The 18,248-nt window shown below is 38.3% G+C and overlaps 2 protein-coding genes across 8 annotated transcripts in view; one reads left to right on the top strand and one right to left on the bottom strand.

Annotated features, from left to right (window-relative positions):
* The window catches only part of RPAP2 (RNA polymerase II associated protein 2), a 137,825-nt gene extending 119,924 nt beyond the window's left edge, over nucleotides 1–17,901 (bottom strand). For 5 of the 6 annotated variants that reach the window (XM_063625485.1, XM_063625486.1, XM_063625487.1 and 2 more), the window contains exons 1-6: nucleotides 17,762–17,892; nucleotides 16,673–16,718; nucleotides 15,349–15,463; nucleotides 12,898–12,996; nucleotides 12,625–12,690; nucleotides 9,699–9,787 (exon numbers count right to left, since the gene is read on the bottom strand). In XM_063625485.1, the coding sequence (XP_063481555.1) occupies nucleotides 9,699–9,787; nucleotides 12,625–12,690; nucleotides 12,898–12,996; nucleotides 15,349–15,463; nucleotides 16,673–16,718; nucleotides 17,762–17,834 (488 nt within the window). In that variant the 5' untranslated portion in view covers nucleotides 17,835–17,892. Of the gene's footprint in view, nucleotides 1–9,698; nucleotides 9,788–12,624; nucleotides 12,691–12,897; nucleotides 12,997–15,348; nucleotides 15,464–16,672; nucleotides 16,719–17,761 lie in introns of all 6 variants that reach the window. The other variant, XM_063625484.1, reaches the window with a different exon arrangement.
* Nucleotides 17,848–18,248, top strand: part of GLMN (glomulin, FKBP associated protein) — a 48,084-nt gene continuing 47,683 nt past the window's right edge. For both annotated transcript variants that reach the window (XM_063625497.1, XM_063625496.1), the window contains exon 1: nucleotides 17,848–17,983. The gene's annotated coding sequence lies outside the window, so the exon portion shown is untranslated. The remainder of the gene's footprint in view (nucleotides 17,984–18,248) is intronic.

The following is an 18,248-nucleotide window of genomic DNA, read 5'->3' as shown; positions in this document are numbered from 1 at the left end:
ACAGGAACTCAATATACTTTACAAACTATTTTCTTCTCCTTTGTGTAATTTTTCTAAGAACTAAACTCAACACTGTTTCTAGATGTTAACCATCTTAAAGGAACCTTAAATACCTTCCCTCATCCCCAATCTATAAAGAATGGTACCTGACACTGAAATAAACTAGATTAAAGATTCAATATAAAATTCCAGTTTGTTTTTGCTATGTGCTATTTTAGAAAGAATGAAGCACCAAGTTACACTGCTTTCTTTTTATCCTTTCTTAGATGAAATCCAAATTCCTTTCGTTTGAAGAGAAAGTGCCATTTCTCTTCCAGCTGAGTATTTTCTATTATCTTCCCACAATTTTTGTTGTCCTGAAGATAGTTATGAAAGCTCAATTTAAAAAACAAAAATATGTAACCATCCTAGTTAAAGAATGCTTGTAAGCTGTTTCTTTATAAACATTTTCATCTTACTTTCACTAAGGTATAAATTAGATGATTGGTTTTCATTTCAGCAAAGTAAATCTAAAACTAGAAATAACTTATGCCAAATAACTTAGTGGATATATGTACATATTTATATATATGTGCATATATATCACTTGGAATATGTATGTTATATATAAACCAACAGAAGCGGCAGGTATGGTGAGAACTTTTCAAATCTATTTTGAGACATGTCAAACCCTGTTTCAGAAGCTTTTATTCTGCATACCAAGCAACAGAGATGGCTGTTCAGGAAGAGGTTATAGTTGTTCTGCAGAGGTTTTTGGCTTCCGCACCTCTGAGATTCTACTGTTTACTGCCAAGAAGCAACGTGTGAAATCCCCTACTCTGGACCAGATGATGGCGCTTTTAGCTCTGTCAGCATTAACCATTCACCCCAATTTCATCTTTAAAATCATAATTTGATTTTCAACATTGTCCTTCTTTCTTAGATTTGAGATTTTAGATTACAATTCAGGAGACTTCCCACCTTCAAAGGCTTGTCAGAGCCTACATTTAGCCAAATAGGATTTATAACTGCAACTATATAATTACCTATATAAGCACACTGTCTCAGAGCATCAAAACTCTATGTGGTCTGTTTCTGGCCACCAAGTGGGTGAAAAATTTCTAACTCACAAGATGAGAAGCATCACAGTGCGTCATGACCCAGACCATTCTAGGTCAATGTTTTGTCTCTAACAGGGTATCAGGAGACATTTTGTGAGAACCACTGTTAGTCTCTATGACATTACAGATCTACTCCAGATATTTTACATACCTTAAAGATGAGGAGCTAGAAAATCTCCAAGGCCCTTTCTGACTCCAAAACCTTGATAAAAGTATGGAGGTAGAATTTATGAATTTGTCTAAATCTTAAATTTATTTAAACATCTGTACCAATGAGGTAGTGAGCTTACTGTGATATAAAGATATTACTCTTACAAATTTTAAGGGATATTGTTCGGTTTTGGTATTATAAAATCTGCTAAATAAATTTATACAAGCATACCTTGTTTAACTGTGCTTTCCTTTACTGAGCTTTGCAGATACTGCATTTTTTACAAATTGAATGTTTGTGGTAACTGTGTCTGCCAGTTTATCAGCACCATTTTTCCAACAAAATGTGTTCTCTGTGTCACAGTTTGGTAATTATTATATTTCAAACTTCATTATTATCTGTTATAGTAATATGTGGTAATTTTTGATGTTACTGTTGTAATTGCTTTGGGCTACCATGAACCAAGCCCACATAAAATGTCAAACTTAATTGATAAATGTGTGTGTTCTGACTGATCCACCAACCAGCTGTTACCCATCTCTCTTCCTTTTCTCAGGCCTCCCTATTCCTTGAGACACAACAATATTGAAATTAGGCCAATTAGTAACTTTACAATGGCAGACTCACTGACATTGAATACTGCTTTTCCTTTAAATTTTTTTTTTTTTTTGAGACTGCAACAAGACAAGACCTCTGTCTCTCTGAAAAGCTAATTTTTATTTATTTATTTATTATTTTGAGACAAAGTCTCACTCTTCACCCAGGCTGGAGTGCAGTGGCACTATCTCGGTTCACTGCAACCTCTGCCTCCTGGGTTCAAGAGATTCTCGCACCTCAGCTTCCCGAGTAGCCGGGATTACAGGCATGAGCCACCATGCCCGGCTAATTTTTGTATTTTTAGTAGAGACGGGGTTTTGCCATGTTGGCCAGGCTGGTCTCAAACTCCTGACCTCAGGTGATCCACCTGCCTTGGCCTCCCAAAGTGCTGGGATTACAGGTGTGAGCCACCACACCCAGCCCCCCCCCTTTTTTTTTAATTTATTGAGATGGAGTCTCACTCTGTTGCCCAGGCTGTAGTGCAGTGGTGCCATCTCGGCTCACTGCAACCTCTGCCTCCTGGGTTCAAGCGATTCTCCTGCCTTAGCCTCCCAAGTAGCTGGAATTACAGGTGCATGCCACAACCTATTTTTGTATTTTTAGTAGAGATGGGGTTTCACCGTGTTGGCCAGGCTGGTCTCGAACTCCTGACCTCAAGTGATCCACTGGCCTCGGCCTCCCAAAGTGCTGGATTACTGGTGTGAGCCTCTGTGTCCAGCTGTAATCTAAGATTCTATCAGTTGTGAGATCCATTTCAATTGCACAGATGTTAAAAATGTAAAAATGTATGCAACTTAGAATAAATAAAATGCATTACTAAATGCAAAAAAAAAAAAAAAACCCAAAAAACAAAAAACAACAGCAACAGCAACAACAAAAAAACCCTTACTAATGGCCTCTGAATGTTCAAGTAAAAGGAAGAGTCACACATCTTTCACTTTAAATCAAAAGCTAGAAATGATTAAGCTTAGTGAGGAAGGCATGTCAAAAGCTGAGACTGGCTAACAGCTAGGCCTATTTTGCCAGTACACAAGTTGTCAATGCAAAAGAAAAATTCTTAAAGGAAATTTAAAATGCTAGTCCAGTGAACACAAAAAAGCAAAACAGCCTTATTGCTGGTATAGAGAAAGTTTTAGTGGTCTGGATAGGTTAAACCAGCTACAACATTCCCTTAAGCAAAAGTCTAATCCAGAGCAAGGTTCTAACTCTCCTCAATTCTGTGAAGGCTGAGAGAGGTGAGGAAGCTGCAGAAGAACAGGTAGAAGACAGCAAAGTTTGGTTCATGAGATTCAAGGAAAGAAGCCATCTCCATAATATAAAAGTGCAAGTTGAAGCCCCAAGTGCTGATGTAGAAGGTACAGCAAGTTATCCAACAGATCTAGCTAGGAGCATTGATGAAGATAGCTACACTAAACAAATTTTCAATGTAGACAAATCAGCCTTATATTGGAGGAAGATGCCATCTAGGGATTTCATAGCTATAGAGGAGAAGTAAATATGTGGCATCAAAGCTTCAAAGGACAGGATGACTCTCTTGTTAGGGGCCAACGTAGATGGTAACTTTAAGTTGAAGCCAATGCTTATTTATTATTCTGAAAATCCTAAGGCCTCTAAGAATTATGCTAAATCTACTCTGCTTGTGCTCCATAAATGGAACAGCAAAGCCTAAATGACATCTGTTTACAGCATGGCTTACTGAATATTTTAAGCCAACTGTTGAAACCTACTGCTCAAAAAAAAAAAAGATTCCTTTCCAAATATTACTGATTATTAACAATGTACCTAGTCACCCAAGAACTCTGATGCAAATGTACAAGATTAGTGTTTTCATGCCTGCTAACACAATATCCGTTCTGCAGCCCATGGGTCAAGGAGTAATTTCAACCTTCAAGTCTTAAGACATACGTTTCCTAAGGCTATAGTTGCCATAGAGTGATTCCTCTGATGGATTTGGGCAAAGTAAATAGAAATCCTTCAGGAAAGGATTCACCATTCTAGATGTCATTAAGAACATTTGGGGCTGGGCGCAGTGGCTCATGCCTGTAATCCCAACACTTTGGGAAGCTGAGGTGAGTGGATTACTTGAGGCCAGGAGTTTGAGACCAGCCTGGCCAACATGGCAAAACCCCATCTCTACTAAAAATACAAAAATAAGCCGGGTGTGGTGGCGCATGCCTGTGGTCCCAGCTACTTGGGAGGCTGAGGCATGAGAATCACTTGAATCTGGGAGGTAGAGGTTGCAGTGAGCTGAGATTTCACCACTGAACCAGGGAGGCAGAGGTTGTAGTGAGCCAAGATCACGCCACTGCACTCCAGCTTGGGTGACAGAGTGAGACTGTGTCTGAAAAAAAGAAAAAAAGAAAAAGAAAAAAAGAAAAAAAAAAAGAACATTTGGGATTCATGGGAGGAGGCCAAAATATCAACATTAACAAGTGTTTGGAAGAAGTTGATTCTAACCCTAATGGATGACTTTGAGGGGTTCAAGACTTCAGTAGAGGTAGTCACTATGGATATGGTGGAAATAGCAAGATAAGAATTAGAAGTGGAGCTTGAAGATGTGACTGAATTGCATCAATCTCATAATCCAACTTGAACGGATATGCAGCTCCTTCTTATGGATGGGCAAAGAAAGTGGTTTCTTGAGATGGAATCTACTCCTGATGAAGGTGCTGTCAACATCGTTGAAATGGTAACACAAGATTTAGAATATTCCATAAACTTAGTTGATAATCAGCAATAAAGTTTGAGAAGACTGACTTCAATTTTTTTTTTGAGACACAGTCTTGCTCTGTTGCCAAGGCTGGAGTGCAGTGGTGTGATCTAACTCACTGCAACCATGAACTCCTATGCTCAAGTGATCTTCTAGTCTCAGCATCCCAAGTACCTACAAGGACTACAGTTGTGTGCCACCACACCCAGCTAATTTTTTATTTTTTAAACATTTTGTAGAGATGGGTCCCACTGTGTTGCCCAGGCTGGTCTCAAATGTCTTGCTTCAAGTGATCCTCCTGCCTTGCCCCGCAAAAATGTTGGGATTACAGGCATAAGTCACCGCTCCTGGCCTGACTCCAATTTTGAAAGATGTTCTACTGTGGGTAAAATGCTATCAAACAGCATCTAATGCTACAGAGAAATCTTTAGTGAAAGGAAGTCGATCAGTGCAGCAAACTTGGGGTTGTCTTATTTCAACAAATTACCACAGCCACCCCAACCTATAGACACCACCACCCTGATCAGTTAGCAGCCATCCACATCAAAACAGGACCCTTCACCAGCAAAAAGATTAATACTTGCTGAAGGCTCAAATGATCAGTAGCATCTTTAAGCAATAAAATATTTTAAAATTAAGGTATGTACATTATTTTTTAAAGATATAATGCTACTGCACATTTAAAAGACTACAGTATAGTGGAAACATAATGTTTGCATACACTGGGAAACAAAATCCATGATTGCTTTATTGCTTTAGTATAGTGGTGGTCTGGGACCAAATCTGCAATATCTCCAAGGTATGCCTGTACTTACTGGCTTTCACAATAATGTAAGAAAGACCAAATTAGGTCAAATTCAATATTCTGTTTCCAAATGGTGTGTAAGGTCATGGCATCCTCAGTGATGCCAAGTTCAAATTGTTCAGGACATGCTCTAAAACATCCCTGGTTTTTCTTCATAATTTAAAAGCTTTGATCTATATTTTATCAGCCTTCACTTTTACAGACTAAAGAGATCAAATTATTAAAGTCAGTAACTTTATTCAAAATTCTTGAGACAGATCTTTCTACAAGATAGTATAAGTTTCTCTAGTCTTAAGCAGATAATTTTAATTTTCATCATTTTAATAAATATTTCCTTATGTAGAAAACTTTCTCTATAGTAGCAATGACTAATGACACAATTGGCTTAGAACTGTAAATCATTAGAACCAAAGGGAACTCGGAAGTTAAATGCAACTTTTTCCTTTTACAAATGAGGAAACTGAGACTTAGTGTTGAGAAGCAGATTTCCTACAGTAAAACAACCAAAAACCTGAGCTTCAAACTGCAGATCAGGACCCATCAATTAAGTAGGTTGCTGCCAGTGTTTTAAAAAAGCAACAGAGTAGAAAATATCAGAGGCATTTCATGTAGTAAGAATAATATTGTTTCACAGAAGTTTTGCTTTAGTTTTAGTTATATGCATATATGAGATCCTAATGTAAACTGAACTTATTATAGTGATCAAAAGTTTGGAAGTCATTGCAATAAGATATCTAATCTTTTGGGTGGATTTAACAATTTATTCTTAGTCTTGTTCTGTCGCCCAGGCTGGAGTGTGATCTCGGCTCACTGCAACCTCCACCTCCCGGGTTCAAGCGATTCTCCTTACTCAGCCTCCCAAGTGGCTGGGGCTACAGGTGTGTTCCAGCACTCCTGGCTAATTTTTGTATTTTTAGTAGAGATGGGATTTTGTCATGTTGGCCAGGCTGATCTTGAACTCCTGACCTCAGGTGATCCACCAGTCTCGGCCTCCCAAATGCTGGGATTACAGGTGCGAGTCACCACGCCTGGCCATAAAAATTTATTATTATTTTAAAATTATGATTATTAAAATTACTATTATGATGCAATGTATTATTTATCATGACTCATTGTAAGCTAATAAAAATATCTCTGCATTAAATATTACATGCCACCATTTAAAAGAAGCATTTTTTTCCTCCCTAAAGGAAGACTGGCTCAGGATATTGTATCCCATACCATATGTGAACAGACTTTCTTTAAAATATCACATTTCTGTAGAGCTTAAATGTGCAATAGCTAGACAAGCTTTTAAAAATACCAAATTCTAGAATTCTGATCCTTAGCACAGGTAAAAAGATGTCTCTGAAAAAACAGTGACCTCTAGTGGATTCATTAAATAGCATGGACATAATCCCTGCCCCTAAGAATTTGGAAATTAAGGTAACACAAATGCATCCAGATATAAAAGATACTGATATGGTTATACACTGACAAGTGTTATATATAATTAAGGGCTACAGTTACGCTATACAATGAGGCAGATGCATATATATAGATTATTCACTGTTTCCTTCTAATCAAGTGGAATATAATGAGTAGAATCCTGGTCTCATACAGATCACTAGTTTAAGAAATACACTTAATGAAGGGGTTGGATTAAATCTCTCTAAGGACCCTTTTAGCTCTTTAATTATGATTCTTTCTTCTTTAATTCATTTTGTACACCAATATCAGATTAAATTCTGCTCAAAAACATTTGATGGCTCCCCAGTACTTGAGGGTTTACCACACTCAGCCTGGCCCTTTGTTACTTACCTATTGTTATATTCTGGTTTCCCAAATTTCAAGTGGGCCAATGTTCAATATCCCAACCCATTCCCACAAGCTTATTTTCTCACTTTTGCTCACAGTGCTCATTATGCGACATCCTAACCTTGCTAATTTATAAGACAGGGCCCCATTAAAGTCAACATAAACTTGTTTAATTCATGTTCTGCCATCCAGTGATTGTTAAATTCACAGGTTGGGTTTTATACTTGTATATGTGTATGTGTATGTGTGTAGCCTGCCAGGTACTAAGCACTTACTGCACAATTTGAATGTAAATTGATTCATTTAGATTAGAGAAACAAAGGCCTTTTTTTTTTTTTTTTTGAGGCGGAGTCTCGCTCTGTCACCAGGCTGGAGTGCAGTGGCACGATCTCAGCTCACTGCAACCTCCGCCTCCCAGGTTCAAGCAATTCTTCTACCTCAGCCTCCTGAGTAGCTGAGACTACAGGCGCATGTCACCACACCCAGCTAATTTTTGTATTTTTAGTAGAGACAGGGTTTCACCGCATTGGTCAGGATGGTCTCGATCTCTTGACCTCGTGATCCACCCCCTTCGGCCTCCCAAAGTGCTGGGATTACAGGTGTGAGCCACCACGCCCGACACAAAGGACATTTTCATTTTTCTTTTATAGTGAGGTAGTGAAGGGTATATAGCTAAGGTAGAATTTCAAGAACTGCAAATATAAAGTAAAAGGGCTTCAAGTTTTGGGAAAAAGTGAGCATTCTGAATACAGGATAGTAAGACTTTAGGAAAAACTTAGAGGAAGACCTGTTTTACTTCATTTTATTTACTTATTTAATTTTTGAGACAGAGTCTCACTCTGTGGCCCGGGCTAGAGTTCAGCAGCACGATCTTGACTCACTGCAACCTCCGCCTCCCAGGTTCAAGTGATTCTCCTGCCTCAGCCTCCTGAGTAGCTGGGATTACAGGTGCCCGCCACCACACCCAATTAATTTTTGTATTTTTAGTAGAGACAGGGTATCACCATATTGGCCAGGCTGGTCTCAAACTCCTAAACTCAAGTGATCCGCCCACCTTGGCCTCCCAAAGTGTTAGGATTACAGGCGTGAGCCACTACACCAGGCTGGAAGATTTGTTTTAAATTAGCTAAAAGAAGTACCAATACCTATGCTTGAAGAAAACAGAGATGGCAGGAAAGGTAGTTTGGTAAATGGTTTTGAAGCAGTTGAGGTAGATATGAGGATGGCACAAAGGGTTAAATTTAAGATGTAGAGAAAATATCTTTGGAAGCAAAGTTAAGGATAACTTGAGGAAACACTGGTTTCAGTGGGGAATAAAATATGTTGCTCTCAGAGAACTGGCGAAGTAGTGGGCAGCTCTAGTGACAGAAATATTAAGAAAGGAGAAAAAGAATAAGTAAAAAAGTACTTTTAGCTTCCCAGTCATGTTGAACAATGCCAGAGTCTTTTATTTTCCCAACGAGAAAGCTGACAGGCTGGTGGTGAAATGATGAACAAGTTAGTCTTCATTATGTTTAACTCAATTATCAAGGGCCACACAGTGTTAAGTTTTCCATATCCTAAACCACACAGGATTGGATCGGCAGGCAAGAGGGGGGTCTGCCATCACAGGTGCTGTGATGTGCTGTCAGCATAATTGATGTTATTTGAATTAAGAGTGGTGTTACATCGCCTTATGCATCAGAAAAGACTTCAAGGTTTTTGGCTTTTTTTTTTTTTTTTTTTGAGCCAGACCTTTTTAGTTAACCTGCATCTCATTATGTTTAGGTCATTAGTTTATTTAGCATAGTTCCTACCTTACCACAAGTAACACTGCCTTGTGTTGTTATAATACACTCTTTCAAACATGAATTTATTTTGGGCATTATCTCACTAACCATTTCATTGGAATTTCTCGGCAATACAGTTTAATTACCATAACGATAACTTGTTACCTTTATATTATCATGCCATTTCACCCTCAATAATAAAATTTTCTTGACTTTAGCATCTAGTAAAACATTGCAGGTATTTAAATCATTTCCCAAGAGGCTAAACTCCAGCATTGCCCATAAACTCTTTTTACAAAAAAAAAAAAAAATTACTTTTTAATTGTCTGTCTTTAAATTAATAAAATAGTGTACTGATTTTTATAAAGATTAAATGAACCTGAACTTTCTAACCTTCCTCACAGCAGAGTTCACCTGGATCCTAAGACCCAGTAACTTCTGAAAAAATTTAACATTCTTCCTCCAGGATTATTATATTAACAGGATTCACAGACATAACTAGCATCCCAGCACACTGGAGTTAAAAGTTCTGATTTTGCAATTAAAGCTAAAGCAACAAACAAATAACATTTGTATGTATACATTTTCTGATTTTAAGTGTAAAATCCTTAATAGCTATGCTTAAAATATAACCATTTCCCCATAAAGTATATAAAATGGTAACTTTTTACAGAAAACTAGACCTACTCTCAGCTAATCTCATAAAGCAGAAACAAATTATTAGAATAGAATATATCAACAAATGTATATACACAATGACTTAAATTACCTCTCTTCTTCTCGAACCCATACTGGAGTTTTGGGAATTTGTGCTTCAAAAAACTTAGATGCTTGATAACAAAAATTGCTGCAAAAAGACTGAAAAGAACATTATAAATTGTTTTTTCTTCTTATCGTGAAACATTACCTACATACAGTTGAGAGTATAAAACATAAATGTATAGTTCAAAGAATAAAATGGAAACCTACAGCTCTACCACTCAAGGTAAGAAACAAGATACTGAACCTTTGAAGGCCTCTATGTGCCCCTTCCCAACTGCATCACCCTCCACATTCCCCAGAAGTAACCACTATCATAAATTTGGTGTTAATCATTCCCTCATTTCCCTTCAGTTTTAGCACCTGTGTACATATCTCTATTAAAAAATATTCAGTTTTGCCTATTTTTAAACATTTTTTTGAATGGAATAATATTGTTATACATTCTTATCTTACTTCATTCACTTATTAAATTTTATTTTTTTTAGGGACAGGGTCTAACTCACTGTAGCCTCAAACTCCTGGGCTCAAGCAATCCTCTGGTCTCAGCCTCCTGAGTAGCTTGGACTACAGGCATGCCACCACACCTGGCTATTTTATTTTTTTGTAGAGATGGGGTCTCGATTTGTTGCCCAGGCTGGTCTCGATCTTCTCTCCCTGGCCTCCCAAAGTGCTGGAATTATAGGTGTGAGCCACCGTAACTAGCCACTTCTTTTGTTTAAAATTGTTTTTAAGATTCATTCAAGTAGTTGTAGCTTATTAATTTTCACTGTGTACTACATTCCATTGTGTTAGTGTATTACACTTTACCATTTATAGACAATTGAGTTGTTTTTAATTTTTTTGCTATCACTACAATGTTACTGTAAACTTTTTTTTACAATTAAAAAATGTTTAAAATTGTAGTAAAATATACATAATATAAAATTTATCATCGTAGCATTTTTAAGTGTATAGCACAGTGGCATTAAGTACCTTCACACTGTTGTGCAACTATTACCACCATTCATCTTTAGAACTATTTTTATCTTACAAAACTGATACCCTATACACGAACTTCCCATTCCCACCTCTCTTGATGATCATTCTACTTTCTGTCTCTATTAATTTGACTTCTCTAGGTACCTCATATAAGTGAAACCATACAGTATTTGTCCTTTTGTGCTGGCTTATTTCACTTAGCATATTATCTTCAAGGTTCATCCACCTTGTACCATGTGTCAGAATTTCTTTCCTTTTTTTAAGGCTAATATTCCATTGTGTGTATATACCACATTGTTTATCCAGCTATAAACATTTTTATACATACATGCTAGTATACATGTGTAAGAATTTTTTTAGGGTTTATACCAAGGAATAGAAAGGCTTAATTATAGAGAATGTGCAAAGACTTCACCACACAAACGCCAAACCATTTCTCAACAAGGCTGTACCAATTTTCATTCCCACTAGTTGCAAAAAGATTTCCTAATACTGGCAATTTTGTGGGCTGTGAAAACATAACTCAATGTGTTTTTATTTGCTATTTCTGTGATTACTGATAATATTTAGCATCTTTTCATATGTTTATTAGCCATTCAAGTTCCTTGTGTAAATTTTTCTATTTGTCTTTTTCTTATAGATCATATATTCTAGATATGATTCTATGGTCAGTTATATGTGGGAAATAACATTCTGCTTTGTGGCTTCTCTTTTCATTCTTTTTTTTGAAACTTCTGATGAACAAAAGTTTTACATTTTAATATAGAAATGTTACTAGTTTCTCCTCTTTGGCCTATAATTTTCCATCTTATTTTATGAAGTCTCTCTATCCCAAGTTTATATCTTCCCATATTGTCTTTTTTTTTTTTTTTGAGACGGAGTCTCACTCTGTTGCCTAGGCTGGAGTGCAGTGGTGCCATCTCGGCTCACCGCAAGCTCCACCTCCCAGGTTCACGCCATTCTCCTGCCTCAGCCTCCCGAGTAGCTGGGATTACAGGCGCCTGCCACCACGCCCGGCTAATTTTTTGTATTTTTTACTAGAGATGAGGTTTCACCATGTTAGCCAGGATGGTCTCGATCTCCTGACCTTGTGATCCACCTGCCTCGGCCTCCCAAAGTGCTGGGATTACAGGCTTGAGCCATGGCGCCCAGCCTATTGTCTTTTTTTGAAGATAGTGTCTTGCTCTGTTGCCCAGGCTGAAGTGCAGTGGCATGATCTCAGCTCATTGTAACCTCTGCCTCCCAGGTTCAAGTGATTCATGTGCCTCAGCTTCCTGAGTAACTGGGACTACAGGTGCGTACCACCACATTTGGCTGATTTTTGTACTTTTTGTAGAGACAGGGTTTCGCCGTTGCCCAGGCTGGCCTCCAACTTCTTGAGCTCAGGTAATCCGCCCACCTTGGCCTCCCAAAGTGCTAGGATTACAGGTGTGAGCCACCATGCCTGGCGTCTCCCAGTGTCTTCTACCTTTTACATTTATGTCTTTAATCTACCTAAAATTGATCTGTGTATATAGACTGAGATAGGCATCAATTTTCATTTTTTCCCTTTGCATAACTAATTGTACCAGTATAATTTATTGAAAAATCCATCCTTTCTCTACTGATCTACAATACTCCTGCTGTCATATATCAAGTGTCTACATATGTGGTTAGTCTGCCACTCTCTATTCTGTTCCATGATTTATTTGCCTAGATTTGTGCCAGTATGCACTTTTAACTTTTAAATGTTCAAGTCTTAATTGAAGCTTAAGCAAAAAAATTTTTAATACCTTGATTGAAATATTTACAAATAAAATCAAACTTAACATCACTATTTTCTAACCAGTAAGATTTTAAACAGTTTCTTTTAGAATCCTATTTAATATCATTAAAAATTAATTGCCATTCCTTGTTAGGATAGTGTTTAGTAAAGAAAAAAAATTAATTGCCACAATGAAAGCCTTTAAACTCACCTTTCTTTCAGTAATATCATAGACTTTATTGGTTTTGGTAGAAATTTTATATTTCTGTTTTGGTACCTAAAGAAAAGAAAGTACAGCTTACAAAAGAATCCAAATAGTAAACATGAACCTTATGTTACAAGATTAAGTCATCTACATATCATATCATTGGCCAATCCATGCCTTTAGTTCATGACCTTAGGTTTCATTTCTTATTCTTACAACAAAGTATTTTGCTAAATGAAAATAATAAAAGCCTATATTTTAAAAAAATTAGTTACTTACAATTCCCAGCTTCTTCTGACATAAAGGATAACCACAGAGTTTGACAATAGAACGTTCATCCACGACATCGCTGTAGTGAGCAGGTGTAATGAACCTCCCCTAAAATGAAATGAGAGGGTTATTTCCTCCTAGTTTAATAGAAAAGTTCATTTATCAGCTCTCTAAGCCTCATCAATCTTATCTGAAAACACAGGGATAGCAATAGTACCTTCCTCATAAGTTAGAGGTTAGAATTAGAGAAAATAAAGCAAAATCAGAGAAGTGCTCAACATACAGTAAGCACTCAAAAAAAAGTTATTATTAAAAAAATTTCTGCCACAGTACTCTGCATATTTGTAGATTATATAGTTAAATAAAATAATTCTGAGGCATGAGGAAAAAGTGATGCTATAGCTATACACAAGCTAAATGACGACAGTATCTTTTATTTTTTAAAAAGTATTATTTAAAAAATTAACTAAATCACAAAGTAATATAATTTTACCTATTTTTTAAAGCATAATCTTTAAAAACAAAGTATTTCAAAAGTGTCATTGTGACTCCAGAACACAGTTTGTGCAAAATTTTCCTACTTCTGAAAAATCTGTACAGAGCAATGAGGTGATGGTTATAAGCTAACATCAAATATTTTCCTTTGACATCTTCATGATCAAATAATTTTGATTCTTGTTCATAACTTTGAGATCTTTTAACAAGTTTTTCTGTTTTCACAGGGACTGAAATACTTTTTATTGAGAGTGATGTAAGTTTTATGTTTCAAATGAAGCATATTTGCCTTTGTCTTTTTTGGTGTCATCATATATGCAGATTCTGATGCAGTTACCTGTGTCAATAAAAATATGAATTGTCATGTTCACATTCCTGCTTAGAAAAAGATCTATGAACTATACTAAGAAGTGTTTTTGTAATAGAAGCTTTGAGTTTTAATTTGCCCTCTTAAGGATTACAAGAATATAAAAGAAATTTCCATTCAAAATTTTAATGTAGTAAAGCTGTTTAAAAATTTTTTTATTCTCAAATTTTTATTTAGACAGGGTCTTGCTGTGTTGTCCAGACTGGTCTGAAACTCCTGGGCTCAAGCGATCCTACCGCCTTGGCTTCCCAAAGTGCTGGGATTACAGGCATGAGCCATCATGCCTGGCCTAAAAAAAAATTAATGCGGGCTGGGCGCGGTGGCTCATGCCTGTAATCTCAGCACTTTGGGAGGCTGAGGCGGGCAGATCACGAGGTCAGGAGATCGAGACCATCCTGGCTAACACAGTGAAACCCCGTCTCTACTAAAAATACAAAAAAATTAGCGAGGCGTGATGGCGGGCGCCTGTAGTCCCAGCTACTCGGGAGGCTGAGGCAGGATGGCGTGAACCCGGGAGGCGGAGCTTGCAGTGAGCCGAGATCGCGCCACTGCACTCCAGCCGGGGCGACAGAGCAAGACTCCCCATCTCAAAAAAAAAAAAAAAATTAATGCAGAATTCTCTCGTTTTATGTTGTCATAAATGATCTGTATTTCAGGTTTTTGAAATATGAAAATTGATGAAATTACATTGACAAAAATAATATTATTCTGTTACTTAAAATAACACAGAATATACAAAACTGGAATTGCAATCATTAAAACAAATTGAAGAAAATCAAGTGATATTAGCAGACTGGTTAAAAGAACTACAACTAAGGGTAAAATATACTTTCTTTTTCTTTTTTTTTTCTCCCCCATCCTCATTTTTCTTCTTTTTTTCCATTTATTACTTATTTACTTATTTTGAGACAGACTCTCACTCTTGTTGTCCAGACTGGAGTGCAGTGGTGTGATCTCAGCTCACTGCAACGTCTGCCTCCTAAGTTCAAGTGATTCTCATGCCTCAGCCTCCTGAGCAGCTGGGATTACAGGCATGAGCCACACCTGGCTAATTTTGTATTTTTAGTAGAAACGAGGTTTCACCATGTTGGCCAGGCTGGTCTCGAACTCCTGACCTCAAGTGATCCGCCTGCCTTGGCCTCCCAAAGTGCTGGGATTACAGGCATGAGCCATTGTGCCTGGCCTCTTTTGCTTTTTAACTGACAATAATAATTGTATATATTTGTGGGGTAGTATGTGATATTTTAACACATGTATACATTGAGCAAATCAGGCTAATTAACATATCTATCACCTCACATATTTACCATTTCTTTGTGGTGAGAAATTTGAAATCCACTCTTACTAATTTTGAAATATACATTACCTGTCATCACCTTGTTATGTACTTGTTATTTTTCATTAGTGCATTTTAAAGTCATTATACAAGGAATGCATGATAGTTGTTTATTTTAAAATGCATGAATTATATAGATTGTTATCTGCATTTAATGACTCAGAACAAATTCAAAGATTTTAATAATGCAAAGAAGTTTCATGCTGCACAGATTTAAAGATGTTATGCTACAAAACTAATAATTTGTCAACTTAACACATACACACTCCATTAGGAACTCTTCTGTAATATTCTCTTCTAAAAGCTGTTCAACAATATGTAGAGCTTTTCTCTCAAATTCAATCTTCTTTCTCACAGCTGCTTCTAGTTCTGCTTTCCTAAAATTTGAAAGAGAAAATCTACTTATAAGCTTCATGTCCAATATTCCATGTTTTAAAATACAGTATTAACCTAACTCACTATTTTGCCACTTAAATTTAAATATATTAAAAAATTTTTTTTGAATAAAAATATTTCTTTTTAATTGTAGAGACAAAGTCTCACTATGTTGCTCAGACTGGTCTCGAGCTCCTGGCCTCAAGCAATACTCCCACCTCAGCCTCCCAAAGTGCTGGGACCACCAGCATGAGCCACCACATCAGGCCAAATTTCTGTTCTCTAATACTGTTACTTTTGATCCAATACTTTTCAAAAAGGAAACAAGCTACTTTTTGCACTGCACATACAGAAGTCTTTATATACTCTTTGTCTGGTTAATGTCTACTTAGCATGCAGGTCTCAGCATAAGGCTTTCGCTGAAAACTCACAGTCAACCTCCCTGCCACCCACCTCCAACTAAATTAGACTTCGTTATTCCTTCTTGTAACATCACAGTCTTTTCCTTCATAGTGCTTATCACAATTTGTAATTATGTATTTGTTTATGTTAATTAATTATTTATTCCTCTGTTCCACTAGACAAGAACTGTGTCTATTCTGTTCACCATATCTTCAGAGCCTAACACAGGTCTGGCATATCTTATACTCAGTAAATAATTTTTGAAAGAATGAGTAAATTAAGACCAAAGCCAATATAAGATTAGTGAGTCTTCACAAAATGAAAATCATAGCTACATATACTTTTAATCCCCTTCACATTCTACTCCTTTTCTAGAAACTTTGTGTGATATGTGGTAATATCTTGTCTTTTTAGAACCAGCACTAGTACAAGACAGCTTTTTGATGAAAATCTGCACTTGATGTAACAAAGAACAGAAAAGGTTTCTTGGAGTGACAGCGAAACTCGGCGAGTCTCTGGCATATAAAGCAATAAAAGGAGAGTGCACCTGAAGCAGTGAAAAACAAACACCTTCTACAGACACTCATGCCTTCACTAGCAGTCTGAGTGCTTAGTTTGGTTTTCTTAAAGCCTGGAGTAGAGGAATGTAACAGTCTATGTGAGAATTTATAGGCCTTCCCAGATCTTTCCCTTCCCTCTCATGATAATTTTCTCTAAAAAAAAAAAAAAAGGTAACCATTACTGTTTTAAAATTGGTACAAGTAATATAAGTAGATATGCCAACGTAGTTGTCCATGTAGCTGTCATACCTTTTAGAAGCATCTTCTTGTTTCAAAGTACTTGTCTGTTTAGTACCTACAATAAAAATACAGTCATATGCGACATAATGATATTTCCGTAAACGACGGACAGCATAGACAGCGGTCTCATAAGATTAAAATACTGTATTTTTACTGTACCTTTTCTATGTTTAGATATACAATTGCCTACAGTACTTAGTACAGTAACATGCTGTGCAGGTTTGTAGCCTGGGAGCAATAGGCTGTACCATATAGCCTAGTGGGTTAAGTAGGCTATACCATCTAGGTTTGTGTAAGTGCACTCTATGATGGTCACACAAGGATGAAATCGCCTAACAACGCATTTCTCAAAACGCATCCCCGCAGTTAAGCTACACATGGTGGCAGTAGGTCAGGTCTACACAAACACATTAGGTACAAGATAGATTCCTACACAAATAACAAACTGTAGACCAACTTTTCTTCTTTTCCACATATTTTATGTCCAATCGTGTGTAAATCAAAATGAAATAGGAAGGGAACGCAATTTGTTTTTGCAAATTGATTACTGTCTAATTTTTCTTGGTTAAAATGTATCTCTTTGGGGATTGAATTTTCTTCTGTATCATAGTTGCTTAATTAACCACTCCTGAAAATCAGAGATCTGGGTACTTTTAGGGGAAACCTCTCTCCGTCTGCCAAACGTCCTCTCTGGGGGAAGAGGGGAGTCCGGCACCTCAAAGAACTGGGCACCCAAGCAGTCTGGAAAGGAGGACCGGTCCTAGGTTCAAGGCCAGCTGCCAATTCTGCCCTAGTCACTTGCCCGGAAACCCGGGGACCCCAGGCCTGGGTTCCCGGCGCCTCCACTGTCCTTTCTCTGAAGCTGGGGCCACAGCCCGCGTGAGGGAAATCTTGGAACACTGGCGTAAAGGGGTGATGGCCGGCCAGGAAATCTTTCCTAGGAGGTGCGGACGGCGGTGGGAAGCTTTCGGCCTTCTCTACCTGGGAGAACCCCTCCCCTGAAGCAGACTTTCAGGAGCGCCCGCGCGCTGCGGTCTAGAACTCGAGATCGGGGCCCAGCTTCAGGGTCCAAAAATGGGAAGAGATCCTTGCTCCTACCTGCGGCTTTTCGAGAGCGACGGGGAGCCCCGGCCTTCCGGCCGGCAGAAGACTGCCCAGCGCAGTCCGCCATGGGGAAAAGTAGTCTGCGGGAACGGGACAAGCTCCGGCGTCTCGCCCCGAGGCTCCGCCTCCCTACGCGTAGCGCGGGGCGGGGCCAGAAGAGCGGGCTAAGCGGCCGGAGGAGGTGGCGGCGGCTGGGAGAGGCGAGGGATCTGGCCGGTAAGTGGAGTCGTGGAGAGGTTCAGGGTGGCCGGGGCTCGCAGTTGGCCGTGAGCCGCGGCGGACTTGGTGCTGCGGGCCGACTAGGCCACGCGAGGTGGTGGAGCCTGCCCACCTAGGCGAGCAGGAATCGGAAGACATGGCTTCCTCTGATGCCGCCCGCACGCGCGCTGGTTTGTTACTCGCCTTCCAGCGCGCTGCGGTGATTACCGGGCTGACCCGCGTCCCTACTGAGGGCTTGGGGCCGAGCCTTGCCGCCGGGAGA

The sequence above is a fragment of the Symphalangus syndactylus genome, chromosome 12 (assembly GCF_028878055.3).
Source record: "Symphalangus syndactylus isolate Jambi chromosome 12, NHGRI_mSymSyn1-v2.1_pri, whole genome shotgun sequence".
In the NCBI taxonomy this organism is placed as follows: Eukaryota; Metazoa; Chordata; class Mammalia; order Primates; family Hylobatidae; genus Symphalangus; species Symphalangus syndactylus.
This window is presented reverse-complemented; position numbering and strand designations above follow the sequence as displayed.